This window comes from Gambusia affinis, linkage group LG20 (genome assembly GCF_019740435.1).
Source record: "Gambusia affinis linkage group LG20, SWU_Gaff_1.0, whole genome shotgun sequence".
Classification (NCBI taxonomy): domain Eukaryota; kingdom Metazoa; phylum Chordata; class Actinopteri; order Cyprinodontiformes; family Poeciliidae; genus Gambusia; species Gambusia affinis.
In genome coordinates, this window is record NC_057887.1 from 17440348 (window position 1) to 17467647 (window position 27300).

The 27300-nt window shown below is 35.6% G+C and overlaps 1 protein-coding gene across 2 annotated transcripts; it reads right to left on the minus strand.

Moving 5' to 3' along the window:
• Window positions 1-2571: 2571 nt before the first annotated feature.
• On the minus strand, window positions 2572-26033 carry LOC122823292 (poly(ADP-ribose) glycohydrolase-like). Of its 2 annotated transcripts, none has more exons than XM_044102754.1 (17): window positions 25591-26033; window positions 25423-25505; window positions 24639-25333; window positions 24033-24155; window positions 23574-23642; window positions 23125-23199; window positions 19368-19460; window positions 18892-19046; window positions 14236-14315; window positions 14082-14142; window positions 13883-13958; window positions 12325-12472; window positions 9048-9126; window positions 8665-8773; window positions 7080-7185; window positions 4846-4974; window positions 2572-3818 (listed from the first exon to the last, which is right to left on the minus strand). In XM_044102754.1, exons 1-17 carry the CDS (start codon window positions 25695-25697, stop codon window positions 3643-3645), a joined length of 2364 nt encoding a protein of 787 aa, XP_043958689.1. In that variant the 5' UTR covers window positions 25698-26033; the 3' UTR covers window positions 2572-3642. The 2 variants fall into 2 exon arrangements, with proteins under 2 accessions (XP_043958689.1, XP_043958690.1); XM_044102755.1 differs by having other exon boundaries at window positions 2608-3818; window positions 23574-23639.
• Between the last annotated feature and the right edge of the window lie 1267 nt (window positions 26034-27300).

Consider the following 27300-nt stretch of genomic DNA (forward strand, 5'->3'; position numbering starts at 1 on the left):
CAACATCAGCCTTCAAAATATCTGATTTAAAACCTGATTTGAACAAGTCAGTTAAATTATATGGTACTGCAACATTTAGAATTTTAATGTGCATATTGCTTCCATGAAAGAGGACTTTAATAAGCATTTACTAATGTTAATTTATATGAGGAAAATGCAATACAAATGTGCCAAGACTGAGGATTTGCCATTTTGACGTTACCCACTTTGATATTAACCATTCCTGTAAGTAGTAATGGCACTAAAAGTATAAGAATGACTAATTAGCATATCAACATATTCTAATTAGCATATGAACCCTAATGCCCGAGGTGCATGTGCAATCTGATCTCTATGTTTCTTTCCCCAACAAACAAGAAGCAGTTAAAAAATACGTAGTTAAGGATTGGGGAAAGAGCGGTCACGACACCAAGAATTACAAACACAAACCTCAGCTTCCAGAATTTCAGTCAACAAATCAATATTCAGCTGATTATACCTTTAATCTGCAGCCAGGAGAAGCCAGCTTTACTCATCCAAACACTGCAGGGAATTTCCACTAATGATCAAAATGATAAAGAAACATGAAAAGAGAACCTTTAATTACTTTAATTAGGCCCTATAATTCATAATAAAACACCTTATGAAAACACAGTTAACCTTGTTGGATGGAGGCAGAGAAATGTTGATTATTTAACTTCAATAATCAAATTATGAGCAGTCTAAAGAGGCCATATGTATCTGACACTTGCAATGAAGAAATTAGTTAAAGATAAAAAAGGGAAGGATGAGAAAAAACACTTTATTTCATAATTGAGAACAAAATGTATATTACCTAACTAGTTTTTAAGTTTACTGAAAGCAACAAAATTCTTTAAAAAAAAGGAATCTACCCTTTTCTTAAAAAAAGTATTTTTAAACACAAATTAGACTAGACTAAAAAAACACTTCTGATACTAATTCTAACATGATGCCAAAAATTAGCATGATATGGATGAATTAATGCACAAATTTTATGTTAATAAAATATGTGCAAAATTCATTGAAAAGTATCCCCAAAGAGGCTGAAGCTTTATAAATGCTAAAAATGTGCTTGAAAACTTCATGTGATTCTTTTTCCATGTTCCCAGTTGTCCTAAAATCAAACTGCACAAATACTGCAGCTGATTTCTTACCTACAGAAGTACCACAACAGTTCGACAATTTCTCCTTTGTTTCTTATTCAATTTAACAATGAAATACAAATGTCTGTCCTACAATAGTCTGTCCAAACAGAATAAATATAGGATACCTGACCAAAGCTACAAAGGGGTTTAATCTAATCTAAATCAAATTAAGGAATCTGTGGAATGCATTCCCAAACACTGCAAGCTAATGCTTGGAAATGCGCTATGTCCAGCCTGAGCTGATTTGTGTGGAAGAATGAACAAAAATGTAGTCTCTGGTAAATTTGTTAAGATAGAGACATTAATCAATCAATCAATTTTATTTATATAGTACATTTCAGCAACAAGGCAAGTCAAAGTGCTTTGCATACCACTAAAGACCTATATTTATGCACAAAACATTGAAGTAGCATGTATTGAGGCTCTCTGTGCTAATAATATGCTTTAAAATTGTTATTGTTCATTGTATATACAACAAAATGTTTATGCATCATAAAAAGGTCTTTACAAGTGGTGGTAAAGTCATTAAGAACCTGCATATTTTATGTTTGCATTAAACCCAAAGTAGACAAACATTAACACTGTTGAGTATTAATGCAAATCACATTGCTTTCACTGCATTCAACAACATTTAGATGGGGTCAATACAAATGTATGTTAAATAAAAGTCTAAAAAAGTTTTAAGTGGATGTTAGAAAAATGTATGAATACTTCTGCAAGGCACCGACTCAGGTTTTTCCAGCACTAGGCTGCAGAACATGAATCATGTTACCAAAACAAAAACACTTTATGTTGGTGACTTTTTGGCAGGTGCCAGCCTAAAGGTCAGAAACACACATGACGTTAACTGCAGTGGGATCACTCCAGTAGGATACCCCCCCGTTTGTGTCTATGGTGTATCCCCTCAGGAGATAGACCCCCAAAGGCTGCTTTTTGAACTCAGCATGCAACAAAGAGCGACCCCCTACCTCGGGTCCTGATTCCATAAAGGCAGACGGTGCCAAGCTTTGACACCTACACTCTCTTTAGTAAACTTAGATAAGCCCACGAGTTCATTCAAAAGAAATTAAAATAACTTTCCATTCAGCTAAAGATGGCTTAGGTTCAAACAGTTTCTGCAAACAGAAAACAAAACATAAATGTTGAAATGGTACAGTAGGCAGGACAATTAGAGATTTATCAATGTAGTACATAAAATTTTACTCCTAATACAGAAGAAACTCGTCACTCCAGAAATGTGTCCAACTCTTAGATCTGATTGGCTGAGCTGTTTTTATTTTCAGATTAAATAAGTGCAGACGAATACCAGAAAAAATCAATATTTGCCTTTAACAACAATGTATCAGGCAGCTATCAATCTAATATTTCAGGGATGCATCACTTACATTTGAAAAGAGCTGGTGGAAAGAATTAAAACTGAGACGAATTTATTTATTAAATCCAATTTTATTTGGACTCCAAAACAAAATACATCAGAAAAAAAATAGAAATTCATTCTTATGTTAAAACAATGAATGAATAGCAATAATATCAGTGGAAAAATAGAAAATCACTTCAAATTGAGCGTAATCACGTTCAGTGAAAATCAAAACATATCCACTCAACTGTAGCCTGAACTCATTATGATAATGAAATAAATTACACCCAGAGGAAGACTGCTCTTTTAATCTAAGCTGCTTTCCTACTGGTGATCCGAGTCTCCAACAACAATTCTTGTCCTCCTCTAACTTCATTTCTGACAGAAAACTCAATTAAACTGAATAAGTGCGGGTTTGAAAACCAGCTACACGACAGAGAGAAAAGATGGATGGCAACCTTTGCCTCGGCATTAAACATCCAAACTGCATCACAGTGGAACCCAACGTACCCACTGCAACAAAGTGACCACAGCAGCAGGCAGGGCCATAACTGACCAGTTTGGTTTTCATCTTCATGCTCCTCGTTTCTTTTCTTCATGTCAACAGTGAGAACGTATTTTGGTTTATCCAGGGCTAAATATTATAAAGGACCAAAAAAACTGCCATATTAAAGATTTTTTATGACAACTAAAAGCACAAAACTAACAAAGAGAAATTTAGATGTATAAAATATGGAATGCAACAAAACCAGTGTTAATCTCAAAGTTCATATGCTCATTTTTAATTTGCCTTTTATTTTTTAATCATATTTACTTTTTCCGAATCATTTTTTGCTTGTATATAAAATTTATTATATCCCATTTATTAAACTACATGGGCTATTTCCATGGACAAGGAAGACGATGGTGGAAAAATCATCAGAAAAAAAAAAAAAAGAAAAATAACAGGCAAAATAAAATAAAAAATAAAACCTCTTTCTAAGTAAATTTGCTTCACAATTCAAGTTATGTATTTCTATCATAGCAATTAATTTCTGAGCCATTTATTGATTCCTGTGTTGATTACGGCAAGGTGACAAAAATCTTGGCACTCTCTATTTTCCCCTTTTAAAAGCAAAGTGACTCATCAGCATCATGACCTTAATGACACTGTGTGGGTGGGTGTGGGCCAGCCGAACCTCTGATGGACTCATCCGGCGCCCCTGAGGAGCCGACCTGTCCGTAGATGAAGGAGTAGAGGCTGACGTCAGGGCGCCGGCGGAGGCAGTTCTTACAAACCGAGCTGTAGTATTGCCCCAGGAGATCATACACCTCCCCTGTGATGGAGACAAGGACATTGTACAGACTGCCTTGTTATGATGAGAAAGAAAATGTTGATTTTCAAAAATCTATAATTATTAGCTGAGGTTAACTTTACATGCAGCCCTCTGAGCATGAATGAAGCATGAATTTGGGGGATTTGATGATCCAGTTGAAGCACTTTTTTCGGGTGGCAATGAATATACAACTTAAATGACATTTTAAAATATGGATTAGATTTACAGATGTACAGTATTTTACAATAACTAACAAGTTTCTGTTGTAAAATGAGCTAAATGTTTGACTACTTCTCTGGGCAGAGTTGGTACAGTTTGTTTAAATTGACTGGATTTCTGTTAGCCTGATTTATTCAAGTTTTTGAGATAGTTTGAATATTCTATCAGCTTTGTGCAGAGCACTAGTACCACTGACAGACCGCATGCTGCCATCACCTTCCACCACAGCTAGTACAGTGTTCTTAGGCTTGAAAGACTTTCCATGATGTCTACAAATGTTTATATAGCCAAGACGATGCCTGGCTATAAAGCTCAAGCATCGTCTCCTCTGATGAAACATTTAGTTTCATCAGAGGAGCAAATTCAAGACTAGCCTAAGGGAAATTATTTTGGGATTAGAGCTCCGTTTTGTTAGATGTACTCCTAGCTGTGGACAGTGACACAAGAGTTTGAGAGTTGGAATAATCCTGACTCTCAGAACCACTCTCCTTTTACCTGAGGGAACCATTTGGACATTGGAACAGTGGTTACCCATCTGAAAAAACTTTTAACTAATACAAAAACAACTAAGAGAAAATTAATAGACGTTGGACTTGTTGGAAGGCTTTTTAAAACTTCAGCACAACATAAAAACACCAACCAAAAATGTATGAAGACATGGGAGGCTGTCTTCATAGAAAAAATAAACAAACCAAACTCAAACACTGATGCCATTGGCTAAGCAATAGTGTTAGTGTTAAAACCACAGGCTGTAAGACTACTTTCAATAAAAAAAAATAGAAACAAACAGGATGGCTGACTGCCTCACCAACACTGATATTCCTCTGGGTGAGGAAGGAGTGCATGTTGTGGACATCTGTCATGAGCTGGTTGTCACCAAAGGTGAAATAGGCGACGTCTCGGCCCGCCTCAGCAGCTGCCAGCATCTGGATCAGAGCTGGAGGAAAAGAGGACTGTGAATATGTTTCCTCTCGGTGTGAGAAGACCAAAGTAGATACAATGAAAGCTTGGGAAAAGAAAAATAATTATTTGAAAAGATAAAAAAAAAGATTTAAGTAAATGAATAGTTCCTCTAAAGTTGATGTTTCCATTAAAACCACATTAAAACCAGTCTCTGTATTCTGTACAGTAAAAGGTGAGTACGGTAATCAAGGGATTAGGTCTCACCCCCACTGTGAACTCTGGATCTGTTAGTAAGCGCAGCCCCTACTGGCCCCGGAAAGCTGTGAATATTTTAAGAGACTGGAAATACGTCTGCTGATTAATTAAAGTTGGGAAAGTGCAGACGTAATGAGCAAAACTGAAACAACATCGTCATCAGCACTCAACACTGAGCACTTCTACCCATCAGCAGTTTGTCTCGCTGCCTCTGCTTCAACAGCTGTCCTCAAAAATCATTTTTGTGACTAAAGAAAAGGTGGCAACGAGGGACCAGAGAAGCTAATCCTAGAAAGTAGACATCCTCTCAAGTAGGAAGTGACTATTGATATAGTGAGTCACTAAACACAAAATAGGAATAAAGCCATGTTTATCTAATAAATGCACATCAATATAAATGTAAGTTTGAACATTATTACAAGGTTAATTAAATTAAACTCAAAAAGCCCATTTCTCTTTAGTCCAAGTAAGACGCTTCTGACTTTGTGTCCTCAACATAAAAGAAGCATTTTTGAATCACTGACCCCAGTAGCAGTCCACACTAAAGGTGCACAATATATCACTAACTTGCTGTTATTGCTATGTGACCATATTCAATATTAATACTGCAAAGAGTTGCATGAACTACAGCTTATCAGATAACCACACATTCAAGCTCTCCATGCCCGTGATATGAGAAGAAGCTTGCGCAATGTAGCAGAAAATTAGGCATTTGGATGTTTCTGCTGCAGTCAGCGAAAGATATAACTAAGTTATTTCATCACAATGAACCTCAGTCATATAGAAAACTATGACTATTTGTTTATTTATCACAAATCATATTGATCCACATTCACAAACATTATTGCATATTGAACTCCACATATTGTGAAATCTCCCCTAAATTCTTGAATAGGCTTTGTGTCACAAACTTAAAAAAAAATAAATAAATGCTCAATTTTAATATATATGGCTAAAAATGCTGTAGTTATATCTCATGCCCCGAATTTTACCCATCAATCTGCCATTTCTAGCCTTTTAATATCTCTTCGTAAACATCCTGCAGATCTCATTATTTCTTTTTTTGTTGTTGTTTGTATGTTTTTTAATTAATATTATTTACCAGTAGGTGTATATACAACAGAGTGGCAAAAAGGGGTATTGATCTACAAAATAATTAACCACATATTAGAATGAATAACAGCAATAGAAATAAAATAACCAAACAAAAAAAAAAAAAAAACAAAAAAAAAAAACCACACACAAACCTTTCAAGGAGGCAGTTATGTCTGTTATTCTGCACCCTTAACTACCAGTTTCTCCTTCCAAGCAACTTTCCATTAATATACACAGATAGAGCGTTTTGTGAGCCATAATTATCAAACTTAACAGAAGTAAACACTTCAAATAAATCAATCTGTGCGTAACATGCCAGTTTCATCCCCTTGCACTGGATCACTGAAGTAAAGCGACTTTTCAATAATATATGCAATGTATAAAGTTAAGATAAAGATAAGGACTGAAATGCATAAATCTAGAGAAAAGCTAAGTTGCTATTACAAATGAATGGAAAAATTTCTCCTAAAGCTCCGTAAGGAGTAATAAGAACAAAACACACACAGAAAGCTGGAACTGATTGATGGATTCAAGCAGGCAATCAATTTCACTATTAATGCAACATATCAACTTTGGCTTTAGATCAATAGGAGGAAGGCAAAAAAAAAATATGCCTTAAGTAAATGCACAAATTCCTGTAAGACAAATGGATGCCAATGCTGGAGCGCTTTGTAGCTGAAATTTATTCTGCTGCATCCAGGAAAGAGAGTCCAATTAAAGTGATGATCTGAGCACTTGTCTAGTCAAAATGTGCTGACGTCAACGTTACGCAAGAGACGTGAACCTTACCTTTGAGTCGTGTGTCGCCTCCGAAAACACCACAGCCCCAATTTCCTGTTGCCACTGCGGCAAGGTTTGGACTTTCCTTCTCAGAGTGAGAAAAGCCGCAGTAAGCCTACAAGGAGAATCAAAAGATTAAACAGTAGTGTCAGACAATAAGTTAAAAAAGAGGATGTAAAAAAGCGCAAAAGTTATGAATATTAAATAAAACATAGAGGGCCACACGAATCCTCTGAATTAAGCTCTGTATTACAATGTACACACATAAATTAATTTATTTACTTTGTTTGATTGTATATTTTACTGTATTTACTTAAAGTGTGTATGAAACAGTTAATCACCCAGAATAAAATAAAAATGCATGCTAACAATTACAAGGTAAAAGTATCCAAAGGCACCAAAAGAGAACCAATCAGGCAGAAGCTTATATCTCAAATCATAAAACTGCTTCAGACACATTAGAAAGTATCACTAGCACAGTAAAGAGCAACATATTTATAACATTGAAAGGCTTGTTCCATTAATTTCAAAACAATTTCCCAGTGGGGCATGTGCTCTAGTTAGAACATTTTCTCTTAAAATTAATCAAATGAAAATTATGTGAAAATACCAGCTACTCTTAATTTTTTTTCCAATAGCTGTGAGACTTTGCTCATACTAAATACATGCCATTGGGTGATTTATCTTTCCTTACATTTTTTAATGTGCCATTTTGGAGATATGACAACAAAATCTGGCTTCACTGTCGAGAGTCATAACTATAAAACACTCTTATGTAAATCTGAGATATCAGACAAGCCATATGAGCCACGGTTTTAAAAGCTTCTTCAACATAAGACCCAAGTGAGCTTGAAATATTTATTTTAACGTTAAAACAAAATGCATGGTGAAAATAAATGGTAAGAGCCTGTCCTCCCTTCTGACCAGTGATAAATTCTTCTTGGGAAAGGGCAGATGTGACATTTAACTGAACAATATTCGAAACAGGATTGATCTCTGTGTTTATGCATTCTTCACCCTTATGTCAGAACTGTCAAACTGCTCCATGCTTTCTGACAGCAGACCTGACAACATCAACATCTTGATTTTTTTCCAGAACAAATGGCCATTACCACTTCAGGAAGCTTAAGGATAAATATAAAAGCAGAATAACGTGTAAATATGATACATGGGACTGGTATCCTGACAGTACATTTTCATAATTCCAATTAAAATCAATGATGGATAAGTTCTGGGTACTTTAATTAAACATATTTTCACAAATACAGTATTTATATCATGAACATCACTTTAATTACTTAATTATTATTAACTATTAGAAGCTATCCACTAGCAAAGCAATAATGCATCAATAAACAAAACAAAACAAAACAGAGATAAAAATGCCTGTACTTCTGTCAAAGTGAAAGGAAGCAGAGCCTTTATCCATACTTAAATTTGTTTTCTAGCATAGTATGTATTGTATGTATGTATATTTTCATCTAAATCATTGTATATGAGAATGGTTGTATATGGTAAACTGCATGCAGCAAAAATCTAGCAACATTACAAAGATATGAAAAAACTTAGGCAAACAAAAAAGGTTTATGGTCACCTTGTTAAGTTCTCTGTTAATTTTGTCGGGGTGAAATTGTTCGAGAAAGTTCCTGAACTGTAGCGCATCGATGGCAACAATCTCTGTGCACCGTCTCGTCCAGTCGTCTCTGGGAGAGTCAATAAACAGATTTTAGAACAATAAAATGTGGACAAAATACTTTCACATATATAGAAACCATAGGAAGTAAGTTGCTCAAAACAAATAAACAAAAGAAAAAAAGACAATACTTCTGCAAGGCACAAATAGACACTCAATAGATAAAATATTCAACAACAGGCCGTAATCAAAGTACCAAACAGATAATAATTTAAACTTCAAACTTCAGGACATGGCTGATGCCCGCTGCTGTTAAAATATAAAAAAAAGAAATGGATCTATACCTTGGATTTGTATCGTGGTGACAGCCAGCCCACTTATACGTCTGAGAATAACCCGTGTATTTGCTATACTGTTGTGATCCTGAAAAACAGCAACAAAAACCATGTTTAAAACTACCACCATGTTTGCTCATGATGCTAGTTATGATGATGCAACACTGAAAGAAAGGTAAAATTAGAGAGGTTTTAGTGGAACCTCAACACTGTGTCCATTTTTAGTCAACTTAAAGCTTAAAAGTAAGGGATATAATATGACCAATGGTGGAGAATAAATAATCTTAGATAGATATTCCTGCAATAATTCGATATTTATTGCCAATACAATAAGCCAATACAATAATTTTAAACAGAAAAAAGATGTACGTGCTGTAACAAAACAAACAAAAAAAACTCCTCCCACTCAAAGCAATTTAAGAAGAGACGCATATGAAAGAGCTCTGAACTCCAGTTGGCATCATCATCATGTTGCTCTTAAAGTAATGGCCAATATAATTCAAAATCCCTTTATAAACAAAAAACAATTACAAAAAAACATAGGAAACAAATGCAGAACAAATTTTCCCGCAGAGCAAATGCTCTTTAAAGGTTAACTTTGATTCAGTATAAATGCATATTGTGACTGCTCAATTAATTTTTATATTGTGGGAATAAAGCACACTCACTAAACAGGAAGAAATTACTTTAAACTACTATTTCCAAGTGTTCTGTTTAAATTAGAACGTAAAAATCTCAACAATGGAATAACATATCTGTCATAAAACTGGAGGGACATCTGTTTGCTGTTCAAGAACATGACATTTTAATGGTCCCTGACATTTTTACATTTGAGCAGATAATACTTCAGAAACAAAATTAATTCTTCTTCTAATTTTTTGTGAGCAAAATGTTCTTTAAAAAGGTATTTGTGGAGGGAAGCATATAAATTCTGCATTTATAGAGAACCAACTATTAGAATGATTTTATAAATAACAACAATCAGCAGGTCAAAGTAAAATATTAAAGGTCATTTTATTCATGTGCAAATATATATATAAAGTCTCATATTTGTGCTGGACAAGGCAGTGAAAGGTCAGAAGTGTATCTCATTGCCATGTTAATTCAAAGCTGGGAGGAGTGAATGTTTTTATCTTTAATTAACTCATATCAATGTCTTTCTTAATGACCAAGGAATAAAAAAGGAAACATTTTGTTTTTGTGAACATAAACAACATAAATCACATAAATTATGCTATCAGAATATTGTGGGTAAGTGGTTTCAGATGGGAAACATTGCATCCACTAGTTTTATCGGCTTTCACCTTCCAGATAGAAAAAGAAATACAATCTCTATGTCACTGCTTCCTGCTCACTGATTTAAAGCATCTCTTGGTCAGCATCGTCTTTAAACCAATCATGTGACTTCTCCCTGATACTATTTATACTGTTGACCGTCCCAATGGCAGCCAGATATCTACCAATCAAGAAAAATTCAATTAGCCAGAGCACTTTTGCAAATTTCAGTGTAGAGCTACAACCCATTAGTCTGTGTTGCTGCATGCCAAGACCTCTTGCAGAGAAATATGATTTACCGCAGTGGGCCACGATGCATCCGAGGCTTGGAGTTTTACAATGGGAAGAAGAGATATTGGCTGAGTTTAATAAAGATGATGGAATGGAAGAGTCCATTAGTGGAGCAGGTCTTGGGCAGGTCTTCCAGCTATAATTAATTCTATGCTGGAGTAATAAAGTTAAGTGGAGCAACGGGAGCAAAGGCAGGCACAAAATCTGAAGGTGACTCGGCCAAACGGGAAGACGTGGCATGTCTGGAGATCGCAAAGACAAAGAATGTGATGCCTCACTTGCTATTTTAGTCTACAGTTCTGATACCATGTATAATAACAAACATATTCTTAAAACAATGTGACAACAAAAGCCAGAAGCAAGTAGAATGGTTGTTTCTTGGCAATGCAGACTGAGAAACTGAAAAAAGTTTCTCAATCACTGCTCATGTCAAAGAGTGAAGAAAAAAACACACCACAGTTTAATAAACTTTACTTTCCTCCCTTAAAGTAGAAAACATAGTTTTATTTTAGAAATAAAACTAAAAGTAATTTGAAAAACAAAAATAAACATGAGATTATCATCATGTTAATCAGTAAAATCCAAACCTTTGTTAAAGAGATTCTTTCAATCCGTAAATTATACTAAAATACAAGGCGACTTTTTTTTTTACTAGCCATTACTAGAATACACTGATTGTCCCCTTTAAGCCCAATCAAGCTCCTGCAAACATTTCCACAAAACAAAAAGAAGAAGTGGAAAAAAGGACAGGTGTCATCAACCTCCTGCAGAGAGAACCCTCATGTCTGCCGTCTTGTTATTGGGTCTACACAGGTTTTTGACAGCCGTGTTTGTTGCAAACATCCAATTGTGAAGTACAGACTGTAGTAGGAATTATTTAAGAAAGAGGTTCAACAGTGCAATCAAGTCCACCAACTCTCCATCTTCCAACTACCTCTCAAAGCTAATCAAAAACAAACGTGTGACAAGGACCGACAGAGAAAGATGGCAAACCCATAAACATCATCAGACTGACCCAGAATGGGGCAAATTGAAGATGTAAACATCAATACTTTTCACATCAAATTAAAGAGTGTATAAAAATTGAAGCACAAATGGAATAAATCTTAAGAATTACAATTCCAATCTGGAAGGATAACAATCGAGGGCAAATTCACAAGATTACTTGCAGGCATCCTCGTCTTTAAGAGGCCAGATGCAAATAAATATCTGCTTCCAAAAGAACTCTAAGGAACAAATAAGATATCTAATCACAGACATTTTAATAAGGCTAGAAGTATACAAAGTCCACCAATGGTTTCTATATCAGTGGAAATTGTAGGCAAAGCAAATAGTTTATCATTCTCAAAGATGTTTGCAAAGACCGTTTGCATCATGTGTCGACAGTGCAGAAGAAATACTTCCAGCTGAAAGCTGGAGATAGTTAAGAAAAAGAGAAAAATACAATTGTGATGCTGAGTTTACAGAAAAAGAACCGCAAGCTTGAATTCAATCTCTCTTCCCATGATATCTGCCTCATATTTTAATAATCTACTTACTCCAATTTGCTGGATATAATGGGTGTGTTTGCATCTGCATGTATTCAGAGAAGACTCTTTCAAAAATCCAGTGCAGAAAAAAGAAAACAATGGGTTCAAAATCTCCCAAAAAACTCAAATAGATTATAGACGTAGAGAAATAAATGCCAAAAAAAATTACGTTTCTTTTTGGGTTTACTGACCTGTGATAATGAGTGCCTCATTATCATCGAGTGCCTCTGTGAAGAGACGCGACACGATGAGCTCAGGGTTTATGAGGAACCGAATTTCTTCTTGAACAAGACCAGCACCAATAACTCCTCCTCCAACAAACTTGTTGGCAAAATCCACCTGAAAAATAAGGTAAGACCATGAAAGATAAAGAAAAAAAAAACATCCAAGTTTCTTCTGACCCTGCTCATTTTCTAATCAGTCAGATTTTGAAAAAAAAAAAAAAAAAAAAAAAAAAAAGAGCAAAGACAAGAACAGCTTCTCAAACTTTGGAAGCAAAACATGCCATGAAATTGTATTTTCCCTTTATGTTTTATTTTTGACAGAATTCATGACAGGCTTATTGGAGAGGTTAGCCTGAGGTGGTGGCATTACTCAGGCAATCTGTCCACAATGTCAAAATGAGCTTTGAGCTCTCCTTATAGCTGCATTTAGTTCTGTAGCCGCCAGTAGCAAATATCAAATTAAGAGATCTATTTAAGAAAATAAACTGCAAAAATTATGCTTTCTATTTATTTTTACAAGTATTTAAATTATTTCAGTTCATTTGAAATTGTACATTTTACTGACCATTTTTACTCAGTGACCCACAGTTGGCCCAGACCGAACCCGTCACGGCCACATAAAAATGCTATGAAAAAAAAAAGTTGAGCAGCTGGGTGAGGGCAGATCTCTCCATTGTGGTCACTCAACATTGGGACAACAAGCCAGACTCTAGAGGCTGCTTTGACAAGCTGTCAGGACCTCAACCTCCAACCCCACCCTTGCAGAGCATCCATCAATCGCAGCTACTGCGAGCCCCGGAGCTGGTCGTGTGCGCACATCAACTGTCAGCCCGTGGCAACCAGAGGCAAACAAAAGGTGAAAGTCGGGGGAGGGGGGGCGCGCTGACAGTGTTCGGGACGCTTAGCCAACATAGAGAGCCGAGGAGGTCCAGAGGCCTCGACCCCAGTCCCAGCCCAAACTCCCTCTGACGTGTAAGCAGCTCCCTTAAAGGGACTTATTTTGCAGTGCTAAGCATTCTGGGTGAAAGACTTCAAAATGTGGTGGCATAGTGAATGACTACTACAGAAGAGAAACAGCTCCTGGTACATTTAAGTTGCTGAAAAATGTAAATAAATCTAAAGCAGACTGAAACATGTTTTAACTAGTGTACACTTCTAATAGACAGGGCCATACACTTTTCCCACAGTAAAATTCAAGGACTTTTCAAACATTGTCAGCATACACTTTGGAGATAAAAACAAAAAAGATAGCTTCAATTCACTATTACATAATGTATTTATTACTGTTATTAATCATGTCTTGTGATGGTACTCTACATTCTACAGAAAGGACAAGTTAGACTAAACTATAACAAAATTTTATGTTTTGAAAAGTTCTCTCTCACACAACCTATACACCTGACAATACAATTTGAATACCAGGCGCTTTCAAGAACTTTATACAAAAACTGAGTACTCCCTTAACTCCCTTCAAGCATTTTCAAGGATTTCAAGCACCCATACAAACCCTGAATAGAGGTCTTACCTGAAGCATCCCATAACCATCATCCTCAATGGTCCCTTCACATGTAATGTGGAGCCTTGTGAGCAAAGTCGGCGAGCTGAAATGCAAACATTGTTTTCCACATTCCACTTTAAGTAAGCTCCTGTATCTTTGGTGCTCCTCATACTATTCTAAAAATCAAAAAACAAAACAAACAAACAAACAAAAAACAACAGAAAACCTTTTCCAGTTGGGAGGTTTATCTAGTCTTCGACGGCTGAATGTCACAAGTCCTGTAGGTTCTGAAAGACAAAAAAACACAAATCAAAAGTGATTGCTTAGTTTTTTCTACAACAGTTCAATTTAATCAAAAAACAATAAATCTGATCACCTACTCTGTTCAGTGACACTTTTAAAATAACACATCAAGGTTTTCAGCTTCTCAATCTTTCTGGAGGATGAGCCTTCAAACAGCCTGAAAGGAAAAAGATACAGAGTGATATTTTTATTAATTCTGCCACCACCTATTTATTCATTATAATTATTTCCTACGTTTTCCACTGAGAAAACGTAGGAAATGTTTCAAAAAACATTTACCTAGCTAAATTTTACAATCTGTACGTTCCACAAATAATCTTCTGAAGTCATCTTCGGCTGGGGTAGCCCTTCTGCTTCAAGGCTTCAACAATGTTCACCGTTTCTATAATCTTAAACCAGTCTGCCCATTCTACTGTGGTATCAACAAGGTTTTTTAGTCTGCATTACTGCTGGTCACAGGTTATTTTTCTCACTTTTTGACCATTCTGTGTAAACCTCAGAGATGGTTATGGGCAAATATTCCAGCAGATCTCCAGTTTCAGAAAAAAAGATCAAGTATGCTACATTCAGTCACTTAAAGCTTCTTTCTTCCCCATTCTAATGCTCAGTTTGAACTTCAGCAAATAGTGTTCTTCAATTCCAGATGTCAAAATGAGTTTGCGAGTTTCCATCTCTACAAACAACTACTTAGACAGGTATACCCAAATAAAGTGCTGTGACAGTGAATACAATGATATTTTCTTCCTAAGGAAGAACGCTCAATCTTTAAAGAAGTTGGCCATGACATACCATCTTACCACCAACTGACTAAAGTCAAGACGACCAAAAACTGTTCATTTGCAGAATCATTGCTGGAGACATGGATGACCTCCATTTTAGCCCCGTGAGTTCAGTCATGCTTCAACTTTTGATATGAATTAGTTCATCTCTCACTCAGCCTCCTTTTCAGTCGCTAACCGATTATGTAGGAGCTCCAAAGTTGCCCCAGGCTGTCCATCACAGTGCAACACTCCTGCACTGTCCCCGCACTCACACATAAAAAAGAAAAGAGAAAGGGGTTCAGGGATCTCTCTGTCTCCAGGGATACATTAGGAAACGCTGCGTCCCTTTAAAGCAACAGTGTCCTGAGGAGGGAAAAAAGGTCCTAGTGCATATATAAAACTGCTGGCAGCGAGATGCGCTGGATATACGAGTGCACTTTGAACACTAAACTCACAATATCCTTCTTAATATGAGTCTAAAAGAAGCACACAGATGCGTCAATAAATAAAAGGAAATTTTATGGAATGAAAATGAAGCAATGACAAAAGCTTGCTGCACTAAGAGCCCTTCAGGGACTGGAAAACTCGTTCAGTAAAGCCAGTTTCTGCTTTCATTTGTCTTTTTTTAGTCAAAGTGGCCTCAAGAAACAATCCTCCGTCTTGTAGCTCTCAGAAAAATTTACTGGACATGAGTCTGCCACCAGCAAAAGCCGTCTTTTAGTAACAAACTGTAATATAGTCTTATAGAAATAGAGAATTGACCTAAATTACTTATACAGTATTAGTCATTAATTTGGGATTAAAGTCATGTTATAATTTAAAAACATGCGACTTCTGTCTAAATGTAATAATATTTTGAGGTGGTCCAGTCAGAGTGCTGAGTTTGAGCTGAGTGATAACATGTAGGCTAATATTAAAATTGCCATTTCCTATCAAAAACCTAGGTTCTTGGTTTAATAAAAAACTATTTTACATCTAAATCTGCCAAGGTTACAAATAATGTTGGGTTTAAATTTAGGTGGTGTGTAAATGCCATTGTTTGCACTTGATTTTATTTAGGTGTATCAGAATGATGGGTGAATACAAATGATCCTACTTCATGATTTTATGTTTAAAAATTATGAATCTAGCATCATCATCATCATCATTACTTAAATTATAAATAAAAATAATCTAGGTTTGGGAATATATAAAGCATAAATATAAATGGCCAAACAATTGGCCCTTTGAATACCTTTGCTAGGAACTGTAGCTGTGAAAAAAAAAAACAATACAGGTGACTGCATTTGGTTTTAGCATCTTTTTACAAATCAACATTCTTTGACAACAAGAACACACACTGAAAACTTTTAATATGTAAGGAGGGAGAGAACTAAAAGCTTCCTTTGCAGCAGACGGTGAGACTGTATCTTTATTTCAGTTGGCCATTTTTTTTTTTTTGCAAGAGTTTTTGCCAATTTCTACACATCTGCTGTGGGGTGTAAACATGCCAAGAAAAAAAAAGATGTTTACATGTGGGAGCAGATGATCAAGCTTTCCAAAACTGGCAAAAGGAAAACAAAAAATCTCGACCAGTCGATAACATACTGAATAAGTTACATAGAAACAACAAGAAATAAACTTAAATATATATTTTTTTTAATTATAAAATTGCTGGCATTTATGGTCCTGCACTGAGTGCTCAACCTTGGTGTCTGATGGATGTTTCTTCCCATCGGAGGGGAGTTTTCCTTTCTACTGCCACTATACAAATTCTTAGTATAAGGGATTGCTGCAAACTTAAACACTTCATACACTGCTACATGCTCATTTGGGAAGATTAATTACTGCAAAGTCAGTGGCTCGATATAATCGGCTGAGTTTTCTTAGATAGAAATATGAATAATAAACTGAATCTGAGTGGATTGTTAAAATCAAATTGCAACACTCAGGTCAATACATGACTTTCAATCTGTCAATATTATCGAACTGAATTCACTATACATTTGTGTACAGATTAGATGATTTCTGATGTGCCTTGAGACAACATTTATTACAACTGGTGCTATAAAATGAAACTTATTAGAATTGAATTAAATAGGATCCAATGAGGATATTTAAACTAAAGAATGGATACAGAAGAATATCCCCACCCGAGTTTACTGAAACAAAGTGCATTTGCTTTAAAAATATTGAGCAGCAAACCGCATCATTGTTTAGAGCATGAAAACCAAAACAAATTTCCAAGTATATTATATACATAGGTCAAAATCAGCCTTTCCTTTGTTTTTAAAGCAGAAAAGTTATTCTACAAATGCACAACAACAAATCACGACTGGTAAACATTGTAAATGGATTTTATTATTGACCATAAATACCTTTCAAACAAGACTATATAAAAGAAAATGTGCAGACACTTGGTGACTAAGCTAAAGGTTGGATTGAGCACTCTTACTTTCCCAAAGATTCTCTACGCAGAAACAATGGATGAACTTTTCTAATCCAGGTAGATGAAGAGGATGGATTTCTCTTCACTAAAGTCACTCTCACAGTTAATAACACTTTCTGCCTCTGAATTATGAAAGAACTGAAATCAAGGCTTTGGATAAAGAACAATCCAAAGCAGAAGGAATTGCATATAGCAAAGTTCATGACACAATTCCAGAAGATGGCCTCACTCTGTGCAAAATATTTGCAGATGTCTGCTGCTCACATTATTAATTAACCTAACATTAGTGCGTTCCTACTGCATATCTACTCCTGATTATTAGCTGCAGCAATGACCTATTTTTCTCAGTGTCTGAGCCAAATGAACGAATGAGCATGTCAGTTTTTTGCGCATCAGCGTGGCAATATGGGTCAGAAACAGAGCAGACATAATGTGAAGTGATTCATATTTTTCCTAGGAAATCTTTTTTTTTTTTTTTTTTCACGAGCTGCCACCGTGGTGACTACAGGAAAACTGAATTAGCCACAGAGAGCTGGGTATGGGTAGTTGGCTTTCCTTCCTATTGCATGCCAGACAACATTTATATGGTTATTAGTTTCTTCTTGGATGACTATTGTGTAATGTTTTGACACATGAGTTTGATGTTCCATGGAAAACATTTACACTTCTTGGCCAATTTTAGCCACCTTATGTTTTATGTATCTTATGCCATTTTTATATAATTCAAATTTTTCAACATAGAAATGAGTATCATGAGCTACAAGGTCAAAATTAAGTGAAATTTGTAAAGTCATGCCCTACAAAGCGAAGGAGAAGAAAAACTCTGAGACTACTTTCATTTTAGCTCATTAAACTTTATGTGAATGAAATTCTGTTGGAATGGAAACTTCTTTTTTATAAAAGCCAGTGGTGTGTTCCTTTGTCAAAAGCAACCATCTGAGTTGCTTTTAATCTAATTTCCTCTTCCATTTAGGTAATCACATTGTGATTCCAACAGATATTGGCAACATGACTAAGCAAGAGATCTGGAGCCAGATTTTACATTACATCCTAACTGATGGTCTTTATAGCGACAGTTTGTAAGGAGAGAGAAATACGGAAGATTTTCACAGATGCATTTCTTTGACTAAATCTAAGGAAACATTTTCCTGAATCAGATGTCGTAGAGTAAAATCAAACAATGAAGATACAGAGCTCAGTAATTGGCAAGGCAGAAGCAGATGAAGTGAGAGCACTTCATCTGGTACAATACAATTGCTTGCACTGGATCTTATTCAGAGGTATCGGAGTTAAGGGGAAAGCCACATTTTTGTTGTGTTGGCTTCAATTTATGTCACTTAAATTCTTAAAAATACACTGAAGCTTGTGGTTTAAATGCAAAAACACATGAATACATTCCAGCTGTACAAATACTTTCGGATGATTTTTGATGAGCAAGTTATTCCAAAATTATACCATGTTAGAACGAAACATGCTTGTGCCAGAAAAGGTTTATGGTTTACCAATCGACTATTAAACAAAGCAGAACATCACACACACAATACCTGAAAAAGTTGATATCTGGGTAGTTGCAGTACTCAGTCTTTCTGGAGTTTCTTCTGGGGAAGGTACAAAAGAAGGCGTTTGCGAGCAGACATGCCACCTGCTCCTGAGACATGGTGATGGAGTGGCTCATGCCTCTTTTCAGGAGGGGGATAGGCTAGAGGACAAACAGAGGTACAACTGAAGATGGATAAAATAAGTTGTGTTATGCCAACATGATAAGGAAGCAATCTGCATGAATGTAATAATGTGTAAACTCTGAATGCACTTTTATCGATTCACTAAAAAAGAATGCATATGTGGCTTTAGTACAGATGTGCTATGTTACAGTTTCTTTAAAGAAATATGTTATAGGTCCTCACCCCTTTTACAACAACTAGACAAGATACTTTATCATTTGGGGACCTTTGGGGATCAATCTGCTGTAACAATTCACCAAAACCAGCCAGTCAATGCAATGCATAGTTACTGGTGTTACCTTGGTGCAGAGCTCAGATGCTCTCAGTGCTAATTGCACCATGTCTGGCAGCAGAGAGTCAAACAGATGTTCCACAGCATCACGCTCCAGGACCTTGGAGACAGCAAGAGATCTGTCTATGTTTGTTGCTTTGCCATAAACTACAGCTGCCTCTCTATTACTCATTCAGGCTGATTAGTTGAATACATATTAAATACACTTGTCTGACACTCATTTAAATTATGAAACAGTAAAACAAGCAAACAAACGATACTGAAATAAGAAAAACCATTGAAGTATTATTGATGCAGCACAAATATGGGAGGACATGAATGGAAGCTATTTTTTTAATGTATATAATGTGAATCCGTGGTGTCATACTATCAAAATACACATTAAAGAAGTAATCCAAAAATTCATAATGCTTGTCATTTATAGAACACATTTTTATATATTACTTGGATTAGCCCAGCAGTGGCACCAAAATGTCAGAATTATCAATCGCGACACAATTTCATCGAAGTTGCACAGCCAAGCAAACTCATTAAACAATCTTCCAGGAAGAGATGCAAATGACCAAGGGTTTGAAATAAAAAGGGCTCTGTGTGCCCAGAACAAGAAGCTCCGGCTTGTGATTTAGCTTGGAACATTTATATTATGGCAATGGAAGCTTGGCTAAACACCGCTGTAAGTAATGACCAGGCTGACATCATAAACTGCTCCTCTGGGTATAATAAATGACGACAGTTGACACGATGGGCATAGTAGATATAGCTGAGGTAATATTAGGCAAGCTGTGTAAATCAGCAGCAGACAGAGATTCACATAAGCTGACTAAACTGTCAGTACGACTTAAGACCAGCTCCGCACGTAATACCAGAAGATAGACGAAATCTAACAGTGAATCATTGTAACAAAATGTACAGTGTTTTGCAAAAGTATTCACTTTTCACATGTGGTCACACTATAAAAGATGCATTAAATTGGGATTTTAAGAGATAAACCACCACAAAATAAGGCATAATTGTGAAGTAAGAAAAATGTTTCATTTTTCATATAAAGCAGAAGTGTATCTGCTTTTCTATCTGTGTTGAGATTGGTTAAGAAATGTAAGTAAGCAGTCAGTCTATGAACCTTTGTGCTAATAAGCATACATAGAGTATTTTCTGGGTAGCAAAGAGAAAAATGAACTGAATTCAATAAAACTGAGGCTGTCTGTCAACGACTATTCTGTTATTCATAAGGAATATGAGCTGAGATGAATATTCAATGAGGATGCCCGACCTGTCACTCCATGCCATTCATGTGCATTTTTGCTCTGACACCAGAAAACATTCTGCTTCAATCCGACACAAGAGCTTGAACTAGAACAATCTGAAGAAACAGATGCATTGTACAAAAGTGGTATTGTTATTTCACTCTGAAAATGAAACTTTATAGTCAAAACATTATACCTCATTGGCTGTTGTAAATTATTTTTGAAACTGTGCTAAAAATATTATATAATATAATAAAATAAATTTTCTGTTTGACAATTGAAAGTCAAAATTGCTGCACAAGCAATAACTTTTTTCTTGAAAAAAGTGCAAAATGTGCAATATTAAGATCCATAAGTTTACTTAAATAAAGTTACAAGCAGCAGCGTATAATAAATGTTGTGCTAAACCACTATTTTTCCAGATCTAATTTAAATTATTTTATTTATTTACTGCAACTTAACAGTCTTAAGAATAATCATGTATTTCTCCTTTAATTTAATAAGAATAAAAAAAAAAAATCAAATATTTGCTATCAATATGAATCAATATGTTTAAATTCCATCTTAAACCATTCTTTTATCCATCAATTGTCTATGCCTGCTTATCCTTGTAGGGACACAGGGGAGCTGGTGCCCATTTCTAACCTTCATTGGGTGAAAGGAAGGGTAGAGACAGATCACCAGTTCACCACAGTGCAAAAAATACACAGGGGAAGCATCCAGTGTACACACACACACATGCACATGCCCACACACACATGCTAAAAAGCAATTTGGATTCTGTAGAGAGCAACTAACCTAACAGTCATGTTTTATGACTGTGGGAAAAAGCCAGAGTATCCGGGGAGAACATGTAACCTCCATGCAGAAAGACCTCAGTGCTTCATGCAGCCCCACCGTTCCAGAAACAAATTTAGTCACTCTGGTTCGACATCACAGCTAAATCAGATTTCAACATTAAAACTAAGCCTGTGGCTACAGCCTCTTTCAGTGCAGGCGTTCACTTTGATGGAATATCCTTTATAACATTAGTTTTGACATGAATTACATTTGTTGCACAGTTATTTAACAGAAACTGACTGGATCGAGCTACTGCCTATTATTTAATGTCAACTATGTTCATTTCTGACAAGTTAGTAAAAATGACCTTTTGTTTGAAGATTCAATTATTACTCAAAACACTGCTTTTAGTGGCTGGAGAATTTTCCATTTTGTTCAAATCATTTACTGCTCAAACTTGTAGCATATTGACATAAAACAGTCACTTTTTCCACCTGGAGTATGAAACACTATTGAAACATAAAGCATTTCCAGCAACAGTCTAATAAACTTGGGAAATCTTATTTCACTTGTATCACAACATAGCAATGTCTCAAACAGAATGTCCCTCTCTCTTTAATGATCCAGATGTTCAGCCACCTTCTGAATCTTTACGGAAGATGACGCAGAGCACTTTAATATGACAGATGACGGATGGCCTCCAAAAACGACTGTCGAAGACACTGGCGACTCTGAGCAAAGAGCAATGAGCCAAATCTTTACTGGGAAAAATGAAGCACATCTTTGACTTGAAGAAAACAACTAGCTTGTGTTTCCTACTTTTCTGTGTTTGAATGCAGAGTAAAAGCTTTGTTGAGCAGAACAAATATTACTTTTCCATCTTTGGAATCAGTTAATTATTAAACTTAGGTCAAAATATTCTATGCGTCTTTATACATTTCTCTATAATATTGCATGTTGCTGTCAGTCTTTGGATTTGATTCATGTAACTTTGGTGATAAAAATAAATACTTGCGTTGTGACTTTAAACCCTAACCATACAATAATATTTCACTTGAAATACAGCTGCAGGTCTTTCAAACCTGGCCACAGAGTTTCCGTTGTAATTCACTTTCAATTCAGTTGAACCCCTTGCATTTGGTCCTGGACATTGACTGGGCCATTCTAACACAAGAATATGATTTGACTGTTGCCACAAAAGTGATTTTGTAGCAACTAACAGGTTTTATTTCTTACTTGGACAGTCAAACAAAAATGAAATACATTTGCTTGATGGCAGGTGGAGGCAATTATATGCTTTGATTATTTTATGAATGTAAACCAGTTATGTTCCTCAAATTATATACATATAAGTAGCTTCAGATTATGAACTATTTCCATAAATACCCATGACACCTACAAACAAATCCCAAAAAAGTAAGCGAGGAAAACAATTATTAGAAGAATAGCTTCAGGGATATGGCAGCCGTGATGTTCTCTCAGAGTATGTATTTCTATTGATGTTGATGAAAATAAATAGATCGACAACAATCATTTCATTTTATCATTTTTCTATATAGATGGATAGTTGACGGTTCATTACCATTAGAGTAATCTTTTGGTGTCTTGTGATTCCTACTTTTCTGTGCTTGCATGCATAGTAAAATCTTTGGTGAGCAAATCAAATATTACTTTTCCATCTTTGGAATCAGAAGAATTAACATGAAATAAACAGTAACAATGGTAACAATTATACTTTACCTTGTTACAGTATAAGTCCAGTATTGTGAAGTCCCATTTTTTGGCATGTGAGGCACTATATTTCAGCACCGCTTCCTGTGCCAGAATCAAACACATTTAAACTTTTTTTTAAGCAAAAGAAATATTAATTGCAAGTTCAATTTATGTGTTCAAAGTCCACTGAAATTTCAACAACATGTAATAAAGCTTTGTTCTTTTCCTTTTCTGAACCTGAAATGCCATCTTGTGGTTTAACCAGGTAATAACAACTATAGTTGTGTGCACATGTTACACCTGGTCTCATTTTTACAAATTCCAATTCACTAATTTGTAAGCCTAATGCATAAACACTGTATACTGGATAAACACAAAACAATGCATGACATATTTACACATCTTAAAACAAAAACTCCAGAAGAAAATATTTTGTGGGATGTAGAATGAAGGGATAATGATGTACAACCACTTACCTTCAACTCAAAAGCGTTTGTGAATTTCTTGTCTAAAGTTTCCTTGATCAGATCCCACCGACTCTTCTTCTGAGGAAAAACAGATAGCATTCAGTGGCGTGAATTCAGACTGGCAACAAATAATGACACTGTTGTGCCATCTACTGGTTACTAAGGCACACAACTCTACATGGTTTTTTATATTTATTCAAGTGAAATTAGTATACATTTAGACTTTGTAATAAAAAATATCTAAACAACTTAAAAATGATTAAACATTGCATCTTTATAACAAAAACTTGGCATAATGTGGCTTTAAATGCCTCTAGAACTCAAACATTTTATCTGAACAAAAAAAATGTTCAAACAAAAACAAATTAGAAGTTTTCCACATTTCAGCCCCACACTTTCATGCAAAGTCTGCATCTGTGATGTTTTATGTTATTAAACGAGCAGCATGAGAAACACTTCCGGTTTTACCTCATCATCAACTGGAAATAAATTCCCATTTGAGCAGGGCATCTTCACATGGACATCATCCCATGCATCCAAAAATGTAGCTGGATATGGAATAGGAACTTTACAGTTTCCAAGAAGGTCTGTCTATCAGTGGGACAAGCAATAAAAAGTAATAGTGTTAATGTGTTAGTATCCATGTTTCCTAAACACTGCCGATCAGATTGGGATAAGTCTTTTAATTTATTTATTTTTATTAACGCATATACACTTTTCTCTTTTCAGGCTGTAATTTTGATATGATACACAACTTAAATTAATTTAAAACAGTAATTTGGTGGACAATTTTCTATTCATTTTAGATCTTTTACTCAAGATAAAACAGACCTATTTGTTTAAAACTCTTTGCAAATTGCCAATCGACCAAACACTTTCTGTAGTCACCGAGTTTTGGTATCATATGTATACAAACTACACCAGTGTCAAGTTGGAAATCTACATTTTACAAAACTATTACAGCAGAATTTTATTTTTATTTTTTTTTACGTAATCACAAAGGTTGTGAAATTGAAAAAGCATTCCTAAAACTCTTTTTGTGCTATTAATAACAAAAAAAATTAGTTCTCAAACCCTTATCATCACGATGTGCTGGTCAGGAACATCTTTCAGCGGAGGAAGCTTCCCACCACATTCCGGCATCCTCCTGAGCTTGCTGATTGGCGTTCCCAACCATGTAATTCCAGGAGCTGTATGTTCTTTGTCTGGATCTTTTCTCTCTGAAGACTTATTTTGCCCACCATTTATCACAGCAAAACTCTGTGATGTACTCCCTGCAAAAAAGTCTGTTATTTTTGTTCTCTGTCTGGTATGGCCTTCAGAGTGTGAAGAGCATGCTTCCACTGGTTGTTCTTCTATCTCAGAGTCCTTGGTATGAGGCAGTAAAGGACAGTCCTCATCAGACTTTTGTGGTGTTAGTATTTGGGTATCTTCATCCATCGAAGACACTGAGGATTTATCAGCATTTTTATAGTTTGCAGATTCAGCTGATGGGTTCAGCTCATTTTCAGTCTTTTCCACATCCTCTTGACCTGGACAAACTTCTGCACTTAAACGTGTTGAGGGCTTTACCAGCCATTGGTCAAGGGTATTTCTAAGCTTCTGCGTCGGTCTGGGGCCGGTGTTTTGAAAGGAGCCTTTTCTCTTCACGCCCCGTAAACCGCCTGCTCCAGTTTTAGGTGGCATATCCATTTTTGCTTTTACTTTGTTTTTCTTGCTTTCTTTATTTATGGTCTCATTTCCGTTGCTGTGATGATAAGAACGCACACCTAAGGCAAAAATAAATAAAGAAAAACAGATACTGTAAGAAAAAATGGTTTGTTAGTCATATTAGAAAAATATTTTCTAAGCAAAGTACCTTTGTAAAGTGTAGGTGCTGTTTGTTTTTTTGTCTCAACTTTTGTTCTCTTTGATGGCTCGAAGTCTGTCAATGCACTTATTCTACAAAAGAGCGAGGCATCGTCAAATACATATTGATGCGAAACAGAGAAATATTTAAATAAAAAAAAACTAGAAATGTACTCACAAAAAAGCTTGAACAGACGCCAGATACACTGTGTTGTTTGGTTTAGTTGAAATTAATTGTGGCTTTTTCAGCTGACAAACTAGTTTTAGCAAACGCCACGAAGCCATGCATGAGAAACTATCTTACAAATAAAGGACAATACGGAAGACTGATTAGAGGCATGAGTAATACTGCAGAAATGACTTAAATTTTATTTCTTCTCTGTATTCAATTAAATGATGATAGCTCACGTACTAGCTGCAATGCTAAGTGCCCTGTTTTACTTCAGCTAGCAGCCAAAAGAAGCGAAATAAAATTCTCCCGAATATAAAAGAAACTATCACGAATTTAGATACTATAGTACGTGGACATTTATGCACATATTACTTCATAGAATACATTGAAAATACTGTTGCTGGTTTGTTTGTGGTCAAAAAACACGTCCTAATGTAACGTCTTTACGTCACAACTAGCTATTCTTCTTCTTTAAATTGCCCCAGTTAGGAGCATCAATGATGTGTTGCTGCCATCTGCTGTTCATTGTCGGGAAACTCAAATATCAGGAACTAGGGTTAGCCAAAAATCATCGTACTCAAGTTAACAGTATCACTACTTCAACATATTTTTAATCAAGTAAAAGTATAAAGTAACCATTCAAGAAATTACTGAAGTGACTGTACAAAGTATTTTGTTATACAGCCCATAATTGGGCCGAGTACCTTATCAGATCTGATACATTTAAAAATAATGTTGCCATGCTGAATAAAATACAAAAATATGCGCAAATTCTGCCATTTTGAAGACTAGCATGAAAAATATTATTATTTTTAAATACTTATTTTATTGCTCTTATACATAAGATCTTACTACATAAGATGAATAAAAAGCCATTTTCAAGACAAAAGGCCTGCTAAAAATAAATATAGATCCCTATAGTATGTATAGACACTATAAAGATACTAATATACGGTAGTTTCTATAAATTACTATATTAGTTACAGAGTAGTGTGGAGGTCAAAAGTCTGAGTGCCTTCTGATTTGTTAAGGAAAACCTGGCTGCCACCTTTAGCTCCTCTGCATTCACTGGATCTGGTCTCTTTGATCCTCTTTTGTAGATTCTCTAGTGGGGTGAAGTCAGGCCAGTGTGTTGGCCAGTCAAGCACAGTAGTCTGCTAGAGTATGAAATCAGAATGTCAATTAAGTGTTTCATCAGAGGGAAGCATGAAACACTTTCCTGGTAAATGGCTGCCCTGTCTTTGAACATCAGAAACTTCGAACCACTGAGCAACAGTGCTTTTTGCGTTCAACCCAGGTACTACTAACATTAATGGTTAAGCAACAACTTACACATTTTCTGCAATTGCCCAGCTCCTGTAGCTTGGATTCCTCACCCAAAATCTTGATAGGATCTTACCTCACAATCTTCTGTAGGTTGAGGTTCTCCAAAATGAACCTTTTGTTAATGAATGGTTTTTTCTCCCAACGAACAAAACAAACAAAAATAAAAACGTGCAGACTTGAAGTTATTAAATGCTTAAAGAAGAGCCATCTTTAACACAAGCATTTTCTATAATAATCTCCAGATTCTCTGAAATTTCTAATGAATTTGCAATGTCTTAGACGCAATTTTATAAATGTTTAGAACCAGCTTTGTAGCAAGCAAAAGTTCCTTTCCGGGATACTTTCTTAAAGCTTGGTACAATTTGTAGGAATTAAAATGAGAAAATTTCA